This window comes from Mustelus asterias, unplaced genomic scaffold (assembly GCF_964213995.1).
Source record: "Mustelus asterias unplaced genomic scaffold, sMusAst1.hap1.1 HAP1_SCAFFOLD_1259, whole genome shotgun sequence".
Lineage (NCBI taxonomy): Eukaryota > Metazoa > Chordata > Chondrichthyes > Carcharhiniformes > Triakidae > Mustelus > Mustelus asterias.
Window position 1 is genome coordinate 39,885 of NW_027591204.1, and position 13,240 is coordinate 53,124.

General features: G+C 53.5%; 1 protein-coding gene across 1 annotated transcript in view; it reads right to left on the bottom strand.

Moving 5' to 3' along the window:
* Positions 1–3,132: 3,132 nt before the first annotated feature.
* LOC144488067 (uncharacterized) overlaps positions 3,133–13,240 on the bottom strand; it is a gene marked incomplete at its 5' end in the record, with an annotated part of 57,820 nt that continues 47,712 nt past the window's right edge. The window contains 7 exons of the mRNA XM_078206090.1: positions 3,133–3,228; positions 4,433–4,518; positions 6,014–6,109; positions 6,849–6,938; positions 8,491–8,580; positions 11,243–11,332; positions 12,883–12,972. Of these exons, the coding sequence (XP_078062216.1) occupies positions 3,133–3,228; positions 4,433–4,518; positions 6,014–6,109; positions 6,849–6,938; positions 8,491–8,580; positions 11,243–11,332; positions 12,883–12,972 (638 nt within the window). The remainder of the gene's footprint in view (positions 3,229–4,432; positions 4,519–6,013; positions 6,110–6,848; positions 6,939–8,490; positions 8,581–11,242; positions 11,333–12,882; positions 12,973–13,240) is intronic.

Sequence of the window (13,240 nt, forward strand, 5' to 3'; positions counted from 1 at the left end):
AGGGAGCTTTGACCGAACAAAGTTTATTTAAGATCACAGTTAGAATACAAGAAAAAGAATTAGCCTCACTTTCACCAGTTAAAGTACTTAAACACGACAAAGCGCGAATCTTAACAGCAAGCTATCTCTGTTGTTCCAATTTATCAGTGTTTCCTCACAGACGTAAACCGCTTCTTCAGAACCAGTTAGCCCCAAAGACCAATATGCTCACGTGGATGTTGGATTTCCAGTCTTTTAACACCTCTGGTCAGAGATCCAGACAGCAGATTCCAGAGAAGGATATATCCTGAAGCAGCAGAACTTCAGAGTAATAAACCTAGTCTCTGGCTGATCTCAGCCTCCCAACATCTAAGGACGAATTTCGCTGTTCTGAGGGGTGGACCATGGAAAGGTCCGTTGACCTCGGACGGGATCTTCCGGTTTCTGGGCGAGCATGGCCACAAAATCCCGCCCCTTTTTACTACAGCTGCTGTAAAAGCAACTGAGCTTGAGTTCTCCGTGTAAGCCTAGCTCCACCCAGTTGCATGATATTACTGTCAATCAACCCCAAACAAGTCCTCCTCTGCAAAAGCCCAGGGGAAAAGAATAAACACAACAGAGCAGCGTTAGTTCAGATTAAAACATTCTAACAATGAGGAGCATTTATCCTGCTGCAGCAACAATACAGGATGCCGGATTAAGACCCAGCGGCACCAATAATTAAACAAAAAACATTTTCCTACATTACGCTCCGTTTGCCAGAGCTGTGCCCACTGTCTTAACCGGACTCCATCACCTTGTCGCATCCCTGACCCATTTATGTCCTCCTTATACTTTCCCATCTCACCTATTTAAAAGTAGGTGTCAGAAGACCTCTTCACGCTAACTCTCCATCTCCTGTTAACTGGATGTGGCTGATGTTACCTGTCAGGGTGTGCCAACTCGGAACATCAATTCGTGGTGCTGTACAGTTTGGTTTACCCGAGTGGTGGGAGAGAAGCATCGTGCAAGACCCGGTGAGAACCGTAACTAGCCCATCATAGAATCGCACAGTGCAGAAGAGGCCATTCGGCCCATTCAGTCTGCATTGACACATGAGAAACACTGAGCCCTCCCACCTAATCCCATCTACCAGCATCGGCCCGTACCCCTGAATGTTCTGACCTGCCAAGCACCATCCAGGTAGTTTTTAAAGGGTGTGAGGCATCCCGCCTCCACCACCCTCCCAGGCAGCGCATTCCAGACCCTCACCATCCTCTGGGTGAAACAGCATTTCCCCACATCCCTCCCTAAACCTCCCGCCCCCTCACCTTGACCCTATGTCCCCTCGTGACTGACCCTTCAGCGAAGGGGAACAGCTGCTCCCAATCCACTCTGTCCTTGTCCCTCATAATCTTATCCACCTCGATCAGGTCTTCTCTGCTCCCGAGATAACAGCCCGAGTTTGTCCAGATTCTCCTTATCGCTCCCACCCTCTAATCCAGGCAGCATTCCTGGGAAACCTCTTCTGCACCCTCTCCAAAGCCGGCACATCCTTCCCTGTGATGTGGTGACCAGAATCGAACGTGAGACTCTATAAGTGCGGCCTGAGCAGAGTTTTATGAAGCCGCAACGTGACATCCGGACTCAGGTGAATGGTCATTCTCTAAATCATTTGCCCTCTGCTCAGACATCACTAATGTTCAAAACTAACCGGAGGATTTGTTTCATTACTCCCTCTCCTCTCTCTGCCTCTCTCTCTCTTTCTCTGACTCTCTCTCTCTCTGCCCCTCTGTCTCACTCTTTCTCTCTGCCTCTCTCTCTCACCGCCCCTCTCTGACTCTCTCTGACTCTCTCTGACTCTCTCTCTGACTCTCTCCGCCCCTCACTGTCACTGTCTCTCTCTCTCTCTGTCTTTGACTCTCTTTCTCTCTAACTCTCTCTGTCTCTCTGTGTCTTGAACGAGCTGCCAGAGGTAGTAGTCGAGGTGGGTACAATTTTGTTCTTTAAAAAGCATTTAGACAGCTACACGGGTAAGATGGGTACAGAGGGATATGGGCCAAATGCAATTGGGACTCGCTTAGGGGTTTATAAAAAAGGGCGGCAAGGACAAGTTGGGCCGAAGGGCCTGTTTCCATGCTGTAAACCTCTCTGACTCTATCTCTTTGCCCCTCTCCATCTCTCTCTTTCTCTCTTTGTCCTTCGCTCCCTCTATCTCTCTGTCTTTCATTCTCTCTCTCCCTGTCGATCTCTCCACCTCTCTCTCTCCCTGTCTATCTCTCCATCTCTCTCTTTCTCTCTTCTCTGTCTATCTCTCCCTCTATCTCTCTCTGTCTTTCATTCTCTCTCTCTGACCCTGTTCAATGTCAGTGTTGAATCATTTCCCCATTCTACACAAACCTCCATTCAAGTGGGGATATCGGAGATGTTTCACCTTTCACAGGGGCTGTCTGGTGTCCTTCAAGCTTCAAGTTTCTTTAATCATGTCATGAGTAGGCTCACATTAACACGGCAATGAAGTTACTGTGAAAATCCCCGAGTCGCCACACTCCGGCGCCTGTTCGGGTGACACTGAGGGAGAATTTAGCATGGCCAATGCACCCTAACCAGCACGCCTTTCAGACTGTGGGAGGAAACCGGAGGAAACCCACGCAGACACGGGGAGAACGTGCAGACTCCGCACAGACAGTGACCCGAGGCCGGGAATCGAACCCGGGTCCCTGGCGCTGTGAGGCAGCAGTGCGAACCCACTGTGCCACGGTGCCAGCCCTTGTCCCTGTTATCAGTGCTGACAGTTCCCTGAATCTCAAAGGGCCGGACGCAATGGGAGATCTTTCATCCACTTCCCTCAGTCAGGGGCAGAACCTTTCACCCCGGGACGGGACACAACTGGAGGGTCAGTCTGGTTCCAACTGAGCAGCAGACATTCTTTACAAAACGGGACTTTAATTCCCTACTGAAAGTGATCAGAAACAAATGCTTCAAGCTCCCACTCCCTGCAGCCTAACACACAGTAAATATGGCTTTAACTCTCACACACGTCTCACTGGACATGAACCCTGTGCTTGCGGGGAAACGAGGTGAGGTTAAGGTCGAACGGTCCTGGAGCGAGTCTGGGAATCGCACCCAGACCGGATCACGGGATCCGGTTGCTCGCTCACAGGGTGATCTCCATCAGGGATCCGGCTCGTCCACATCCCAGCACTGGACCTCCACCTCATCCCAATCGATCGGCTGCTTTGGACATTGATCCTGGAACATCTGCTGCACCTGGAAAGCACAGAGGAGAAAGGATGAGTGTGAGAGCGGAGAGAGAGAGAGAGACACAGAGAGAGAGAGAGAGAGTCAGAGAGACAGAGAGAGAAAGACAGAGAGAGAGAAATAGAGAGTGAGAGACACAGAGAGAGAGAGAGAGGCAGAGAGAGAGAGAGGCAGAGAGACAGAGAGAGAGACAGAGAGAGAAAGAGAGAAAAACAGAGAGACAGAGAGAGAGAGAGAGAAAAACAGAGAGACAGAGACAGACAGAGAGAGAGAGAAAAACAGAGACAGAGAGAGAAAGAGAGAGAAAAACAGAGAGACAGAGAGAGAGAGAGACAGAGTGACAGAGAGAGAGAGAAAAACAGAGAGACAGACAGACAGAGAGAGTCAGAGAGACAGAGAGAAAGACAGAGAGAGACAGAGAAAGAGAGAAAAACAGAGAGAGAGACAGAGAGAGAGAGAGACAGAGAGAGAGAGAGAAAAACAGACACAGACAGACAGAGAGAGACAGACACAGACAGAGAGAGACAGAGAGAGAGACAGAGAGAGAGACAGAGAGAGAGACAGAGAGAGAGAGACAGAGAAAAACAGAGAGACAGAGAGAGAGAGGGAGAGACAGAGAGAGAGGGAGACAGAGAGAGAGAGAGAGAGACAGAGACAGAGAGACGGAGACAGAGAGAGAGGGAGAGACAGGGAGACAGAGAGAGAGAGAGGGAGAGACAGAGAGAGAGGGAGACAGAGAGAGAGACAGAGAGCAAGAGACAGAGAGAGAGGGAGAGACAGACAGAGAGAGAGGGAGACAGAGAGAGAGAGACAGAGGGAGAGAGACAGACAGAGAGAGAGGGAGACAGAGAGAGACAGAGTTCACCTGACGGAGGGACAGCCAGTTCTGAAAGTTAGTGGCTTTTGCGACCAAATAAACCTGTTGGACTTTAACCTGGTGTTGTTAAACTTCGTACAGAGAAAGAGATACAGGGGAAGAGAGAGAGAGAGAGAGCAGTCGGCCATTCAGCCCATCTGGAGACTGTTATTAAAACTGTGAGGCCATTCAGCCCCTCTTGTTGTGGGGTTGGGGGTGAGAATGGGCAGAGGGGACGCGATGGGAAGGGTTAATGATTGTGAGCTGGAATCAGCAGTCAGTGAGTGCTGACAGTGAGAGGGACGATGTCCTCTCTCTCTCTCTGGTGTTGAGCCTCAGTGTAATACAAACTCTCACCCTCCTCAATGCCACCTTCTTTGCTGTGTCATCGTCCAGTTCCCTCATTGAAGAGATCTCCACATTAATGGTCTGGGACTCAGAATCTAAACACAACACACACACCGTCAGCAAGTTCCACACAGCCAGGGTTTAGTGTAGGAGGCAGCATCGATCGAGTAATATCCCTAGCAGAGAATTCACCTCCCCGTCCCGTCTGTTTAACACCATCTCCATTCTCACACACACTCTGTGTGTCCCACATTAACCCAGAACATCGCCGTCACTCCCCACAGCACGAGCCCCACTCGGTGACCATTCACTACTCTGTGATATCCCACTGCCCTCGCTCGCTCCGTCCCACTCCCCTCACTCGCTCCATCCCACTCCCCTCACTCGCTCCATCCCACTGCCCTCGCTCGCTGGGTCCCACTCCCCTCACTCGCTCCGTCCCACTCCCCTCACTCACTCCATCCCACTGCCCTCACTCACTCCATCCCACTCCCCTCACTCGCTCCATCCCACTCCCCTCACTCGTTCCATCCCACTCCCCTCACTCGCTCCATCCCACTCCCCTCACTCGCTCCATCCCACTGCCCTCACTCGCTCCATCCCACTCCTCTCACACACTCCAACCCACTCCCCTCACTCGCTCCGTCCCACTCCCCTCACTCGCTCCATCCCACTCCCCTCACTCGCTCCATCCCACTCCCCTAACTCACTCCATTCCACTCCCCTCAGTGCATCCCTCTCCCCTCACTCGCTCCATCCAACTCCCCTCACTCACAACATCCCACTCCCCTCACTCGCTCTATCCCACTCCCCTCACTCGCTCCATCCCACTCCCCTCACTCACTCCATCCCACTGCCCTCACTCGCTCCATCACACTCCCCTCACTCGCTCCATCACACTCCCCTCACTCGCTCCATCACACTCCCCTCACTCGCTCCATCCCACTCCCCTCACTCGCTCCATCCCACTCCCCTCACTCGCTCCATCCCACTCCCCTCACTCGCTCCATCCCACTCCCCTCACTCGCTCCATCCCACTCCCCTCACTCACCCCATCCCACTCCCCTCACTCACTCCATCCCTCTCCCCTCACTCGCTCCATCCCACTCCCCTCACTCACTACATCCCACTCCCCTCACTCACTCCATCCCACTCCCCTCACTCACTACATCCCACTCCCCTCACTCACGACATCCCACTCCCATCACTCACTACATCCCACTCCCCTCACTCACTCCATCCCACTCACCTCACTCACTCCATCCCACTCCCCTCACTCACTCCATCCCACTCCCCTCACTCACTCCATCCCACTCCCCTCACTCACTCCATCCCACTCCCCTCACTCACTCCATCCCACTCCCCTCAATCGCTCCATCCCACTCCCCTCTCGCTCCATCCCACTCCCCTCACTCGCTCCATCCCACTCCCCTCACTCGCTCCATTCCACTCCCCTCACTCGCTCCATACAACTTCCCTCACTCGCTCCATACCACTCCCCTCACTCCAAATATTCTGGCATTTTAGTCATTAAACTACTGGGATATGTGGGGAATGTCGAATCCGGATAAACTAGCAGCAGATTCATACCTGAGTTTGGAGATTCTGTCGGGATTGGGGAGCCTGAGTCAGTGGATTCCGGCTGGGATTTATCATCGGCTCCCAGAGTTGGAGCTGTCCCTGGATCTGTGACAAGGGAGGAGATATGGGAGATCACAGAGCAGAAATCATCTCAATCCTTCATCTGTTTGTAATGGAAATTCAGACCAATTTACACTTCCAAATTTATTCTACCCGGAATCAGTCAGTGCCCAGAAACTGTGTCACAACGAGACATTAAATCACACTGCACTCTGCACGGAGCACACTAACTCCTGTCACTGCATCCCACTGCCTTCACTCCCTCAATCCCACTGCCCTCGCTCCCGCAATCCCACTGCCCTCGCTCCCTCAATCCCACTCCCCTCACTCCTTCAATCCCACTCCGCGCACTCGCTCCATCCCGCTCTCCTCACTCACTCCATCCCACTCCCCTCACTCACTCCATCCCACTCCCCTCTCTCACTCCATCCCACTCCCCTCACTCACTCCATCCCGCTCTCCTCACTCACTCCATCCCACTCCCCTCACTCACTCCATCCCGCTCCCCTCACTCACTCCATCCCGCTCCCCTCACTCACTCCATCCCTCTCACCTCACTCACTGCATCCCTCTCCCCTCAATGCCTGTGACTATATCCACATTGTCACTGAGGTATCGTCTCTCCATTCAGGTTATTGACTTTAACTTTAACTCTACGATGATTCTCACTCACTCACTGCTCCCACTCCATCAGTAAATGTCTGAGTGAATCTTGAGCACTGACATCTCCATGTGTCACACTGAGTGAACAATTCATCTCGAACGTTCCCTGAGTTTTACCTACCTGGGGTTGAAGAATCCACAGGGACAGTGGATGATTGTTGGGTGGGTTTTCCAGTCGATTTTCCCCCAGCTTCCCGAGTTGTGGATTTTCCTGGATGGAGAATGAGAGAAAGAGAATTGAAAACTTGCTGATTGGACAATTCCAGAACAGACCATAATACTCAGACCAGATTCCGGACGGTAACAAATTAAAAACCTTCCTCACCCAAGCGGGTCGTCAGTCCCAACACATCACATTCCTCAAGTATGGTCGGGAAAAGAGATGAAGAGTTAAAACTTTCCACCCTGGACTCATCAGGACTCAGATACAACAAAACAAATCGTACAGGGACAAACAACTTGCGCAGCGTCGGATAGATGCTGCTGATTTGTTGGCTTGTCATTGGGAAACTCATTGTAATGCTCCATTGGACAGAGAACTGCAAGCTGATGTTTCCTCAACAACTTCACTATTTGGAGAACATGCAGAGAGTGGCCCTGAGTGCAAAATTATTCATCTTCAACAAGTCTATTTGAGGCACATTGCAAGCAAGGGCCAGAATCAGAAAATGGCTGCTGTGTCATTCTTGGTACCTGCGTGATTGTTCGGTAAGGTTTATCCAATTGCACAATTCCAATTAATGTCACTCCGTCCCCCTCCCCTCACTCGCTCCATCCCACTCCCGTCACTCGCGCCATCCCACTCCCCTCACTCACTCCATCCCACTCCCCTCTCACTCCGTCCCACTCCCCTCACTCGCTCCGTCCCACTCCCCTCACTCGCTCCGTCCCACTCCCCTCACTCGCTCCGTCCCACTCCCCTCACTCGCTCCGTCCCACTCCCCTCACTCGCTCCGTCCCACTCCCCTCACTCGCTCCATCCCACTCCCTTCACTCGCTCCATCCCACTCCCCTCACTCGCTCCATCCCACTCCCCTCACTCGCTCCATCCCACTCCCCTCACTCGCTCCATCCCACTCCCCTCACTCGCTCCGTCCCACTCCCCTCACTCGCTCCATCCCACTCCCCTCACTCGCTCCATCCCACTCCCCTCACTCACTCCATCCCACTCCCCCCATTCACTGCACCCCACTCCCCTCACTCACTGCACCCCACTCCCCTCACTCACTGCACCCCACTCCCCTCACTCACTCCATCCCACTCGCCCCACCCCACTCCCCTCACTCACTGCACCCCACTCCCCTCACTCACTCCATCCCACTCCCCTCACTCACTCCATCCCACTCCCCTCACTCACTCCATCCCACTCCCCTCACTCACTCCAGCCCACTCCCCTCACTCACTCCATCCCACTCCCCTCACTCACTCCATCCCACTCCCCTCACTGACTCCATCCCACTCCCCTCACTCACTCCATCCCGCTCCCCTCACTCACTCCATCCCGCTCCCCTCACTCACTCCATCCCTCTCACCTCACTCACTGCATCCCTCTCCCCTCAATGCCTGTGACTATATCCACATTGTCACTGAGGTATCGTCTCTCCATTCAGGTTATTGACTTTAACTTTAACTCTACGATGATTCTCACTCACTCACTGCTCCCACTCCATCAGTAAATGTCTGAGTGAATCTTGAGCACTGACATCTCCATGTGTCACACTGAGTGAACAATTCATCTCGAACGTTCCCTGAGTTTTACCTACCTGGGGTTGAAGAATCCACAGGGACAGTGGATGATTGTTGGGTGGGTTTTCCAGTCGATTTTCCCCCAGCTTCCCGAGTTGTGGATTTTCCTGGATGGAGAATGAGAGAAAGAGAATTGAAAACTTGCTGATTGGACAATTCCAGAACAGACCATAATACTCAGACCAGATTCCGGACGGTAACAAATTAAAAACCTTCCTCACCCAAGCGGGTCGTCAGTCCCAACACATCACATTCCTCAAGTATGGTCGGGAAAAGAGATGAAGAGTTAAAACTTTCCACCCTGGACTCATCAGGACTCAGATACAACAAAACAAATCGTACAGGGACAAACAACTTGCGCAGCGTCGGATAGATGCTGCTGATTTGTTGGCTTGTCATTGGGAAACTCATTGTAATGCTCCATTGGACAGAGAACTGCAAGCTGATGTTTCCTCAACAACTTCACTATTTGGAGAACATGCAGAGAGTGGCCCTGAGTGCAAAATTATTCATCTTCAACAAGTCTATTTGAGGCACATTGCAAGCAAGGGCCAGAATCAGAAAATGGCTGCTGTGTCATTCTTGGTACCTGCGTGATTGTTCGGTAAGTTTTATCCAATTGCACAATTCCAATTAATGTCACTCCGTCCCCCTCCCCTCACTCGCTCCATCCCACTCCCGTCACTCGCGCCATCCCACTCCCCTCACTCACTCCATCCCACTCCCCTCTCACTCCGTCCCACTCCCCTCACTCGCTCCGTCCCACTCCCCTCACTCGCTCCGTCCCACTCCCCTCACTCGCTCCGTCCCACTCCCCTCACTCGCTCCGTCCCACTCCCCTCACTCGCTCCGTCCCACTCCCCTCACTCGCTCCATCCCACTCCCTTCACTCGCTCCATCCCACTCCCCTCACTCGCTCCATCCCACTCCCCTCACTCGCTCCATCCCACTCCCCTCACTCGCTCCATCCCACTCCCCTCACTCGCTCCGTCCCACTCCCCTCACTCGCTCCATCCCACTCCCCTCACTCGCTCCATCCCACTCCCCTCACTCACTCCATCCCACTCCCCCCATTCACTGCACCCCACTCCCCTCACTCACTGCACCCCACTCCCCTCACTCACTGCACCCCACTCCCCTCACTCACTCCATCCCACTCGCCCCACCCCACTCCCCTCACTCACTGCACCCCACTCCCCTCACTCACTCCATCCCACTCCCCTCACTCACTCCATCCCACTCCCCTCACTCACTCCATCCCACTCCCCTCACTCACTCCAGCCCACTCCCCTCACTCACTCCATCCCACTCCCCTCACTCACTCCATCCCACTCCCCTCACTGACTCCATCCCACTCCCCTCACTCACTCCATCCCACTCCCCTCACTCACTCCATCCCACTCCCCTCACTCACTCCATCCCACTCCCCTCACTCACTCCATCCCACTCCCCTCACTCACTCCATCCCACTCCCCTCACTCACTCCATCCCACTCCCCTCACTCACTCCATCCCACTCCCCTCACTCACTCCATCCCACTCCCCTCACTCACTCCATCCCACTGCCCTCGCTCCCTCAATCTCACTCCTCTGACTCCCTCAATCCCACTCCCCTCACTCCCTCAATCCCACTGCCCTCACTCCCACTCCCCTCGCTCCCTCAATCCCACTTCCCTCGCTCCCTCAATCCCACTCCCCTCGTTCCCTCAATCCCACTGCCCTCGCTCCCTCAATCCCACTCCCCTCGATCCCTCAATCCCACTCCCCTCACTCGCTCCATCTCACTGCCCTCACTCACTCCATCCCACTCCCCTCACTCACTGCATCCCGCTCCCCTCACTCACTGCACCCCCCTCACTCACTCCATCCGACTCTCCTCTCTCACTCCATCACACTCCTCTCACTCACTACATCCCGCTCCCCTCACTCAGTCCATCCCGCTCCCCTCACTCACTGCACCCCGCTCCCCTCACTCACTGCATCCCGCTCCCCTCACTCACTCCATCCCACTCCCCTCACTCACTCCATCCCACTCCCCTCACTCACTCCATCCCACTCCCCTCACTCACTCCATCCCACTCCCCTCACTCACTCCATCCCACTCCCCTCACTCACTCCATCCCACTCCCCTCACTCACTCCATCCCACTCCCCTCACTCACTCCATCCCACTCCCCTCACTCACTGCATCCCACTCCCCTCACTCACTGCATCCCACTCCCCTCACTCACTGCATCCCACTCCCCTCAGCCACTGCTCCCCAATCCCCTCACTCACTGCATCCCACTCCCCTCACTCACTCCATCCCACTCCCCACTCACTCCATCCCACTCCCCTCACTTACTCCATCCCACTCCCATCACTCACTCCATCCCACTCCCCTCACTCACTGCATCCCACTCCCCTCACTCACTGCATCACATTCCCCTCACTCACTCCATCCCACTCCCCACTCACTCCATCCCACTCCCCTCACTCACTCCATCCCACTCCCCTCACTCACTCCATCCCACTCCCCTCACTCACTCCATCCCACTCCCCTGACTCACTCCATCCCACTCCCCTCAATGACTGTAACTTGATCCACATTGTCTCTGAGGTACCCTCTCTCCATTCAGGTTATTGACTTTAACTTTCACTCTACGATGATTCTCACTCACTCACTGCTCGCACTCCATCAGTAAATGCCTGAGTGAATCTTGAGCACTGACATCTCCATGTGTCACACTGAGTGAACAATTCATCCAGAACGTTCCCTGGGTTTCACCTACCTGGGGCTGAAGAATCCACAGGGACAGTGGATGATTGTTGGGTGGGTTTTCCAGTCGATTTTCCCCCAGCTTCCCAAGTTTTGGATTTTCCTGGATGGAGAATGAGAGAAAGAGAATTGAAAACTTGCTGATTGGACAATTCCAGAACAGACCATAATACTCAGACCAGATTCCGGACGGTAACAAATTAAAAACCTTCCTCACCCAAAACCGGTCGTCAGTCCCAACACATCACATTCCTCGAGTATGGTCGGGAAAGGAGATGAAGAGTTAAAACTTTCCACCCTGGATTCATCAGGACTCAGATACAACAAAACCAAATCGTACAGGGACAAACAACTTGCGCAGCGTCGGATAGATGCTGCTGATTTGTTGGCTTGTCATTGGGAAACTCATTGTAATGCTCCATTGGACAGAGAACTGCAAACTGATGTTTCCTCAACAACTTCACTATTTGGAGAACATGCAGAGAGTGGCCCTGAGTGCAAAATTATTCATCTTCAACAAGTCTATTTGAGGCACATTGCAAGCAAGGGCGAGAATCAGAAAATGGCTGCTGTGTAATTCTTGGTACCTGCGTGATTGTTCGGTAAGTTTTATCCAATTGCACAATTCCAATTAATGTCACTCCATCCCACTCCCCTCACTCGCTCCATCCCACTCACTCCATCCCACTCCCCTCACTCGCTCCATCCCACTCCCCGCACTCGCTCCATCACACTCCGCTCACTCAATTCCTCCCACTCCCCTCCCTCGCTCCATCCCACTCCCCGCACTCGCTCCATCCCACTCCCCGCACTCGCTCCATCCCACTCCCCTCACTCACTCCATCTCACTGCCCTCACTCACTCCATCCCACGCCCCTCATTCACTGCATCCCGCTCCCCTCACTCACTGCACCTCCCCCTCACTCACTCCATCCCACTCCCCTCACTCACTGCACCCCACTCTCCTCACTCACTCCATCCCACTCCTCTCATTCACTACATCCCACTCCCCTCACTCACTGCACCCCGCTCCCCTCACTCACGGTATCCCGCTCCCCTCACTCACTACATCCCACTCCCCTCACACACTCCATCCCACTCCCCTCACACACTCCATCCCACTCCCCTCACTCACTGCACCCCACTCCCCTCACTCACTGCACCCCACTCCCCTCACTCACTGCATCCCACTCCCCTCTGCCACTGCTCCCCACTCCTTACTCACTTCATCCTACTCCCCTCACTCACTCCATCCTACTCCCCTCACTCACTCCTCCCACTCCCCTCACTCACTCCATCCCACTCCCCTCACTCACTCCATCCCATTCCCCTCACTCACTCCATCCCACTCCCCTCACTCACTCCATCCCACTCCCCTCACTCACTCCATCCCACTCCCCTCACTCACTACATCCCAATCCCCTCACTCACTCCATCCCACTCCCCTCAATGGCTGTGACTATATCCACATTGTCTCTGAGGTACCCTCTCTCCATTCAGGTTATTGACTTTAACTTTAACTCTACGATGATTCTCACTCACTCACTGCTCGCACTCCATCAGTAAATGCCTGAGTGAATCTTGAGCACTGACATCTCCATGTGTCACACTGAGTGAACAATTCATCCAGAACGTTCCCTGGGTTTCACCTACCTGGGGCTGAAGAATCCACAGGGACAGTGGATGATTGTTGGGTGGGTTTTCCAGTCGATTTTCCCCCAGCTTCCCAAGTTTTGGATTTTCCTGGATGGAGAATGAGAGAAAGAGAATTGAAAACTTGCTGATTGGACAATTCCAGAACAGTCCATAATACTCAGACCAGATTCCGCACGGTAACAAATTAAAAACCTTCCTCACCCAAAACCGGTCGTCAGTCCCAACACATCACATTCCTCGAGTATGGTCGGGAAAGGAGATGAAGAGTTAAAACTTTCCACCCTGGACTCATCAGGACTCAGATACAACAAATCCAAATCGTACAGGGACAAACAACTTGCGCAGCGTCGGATAG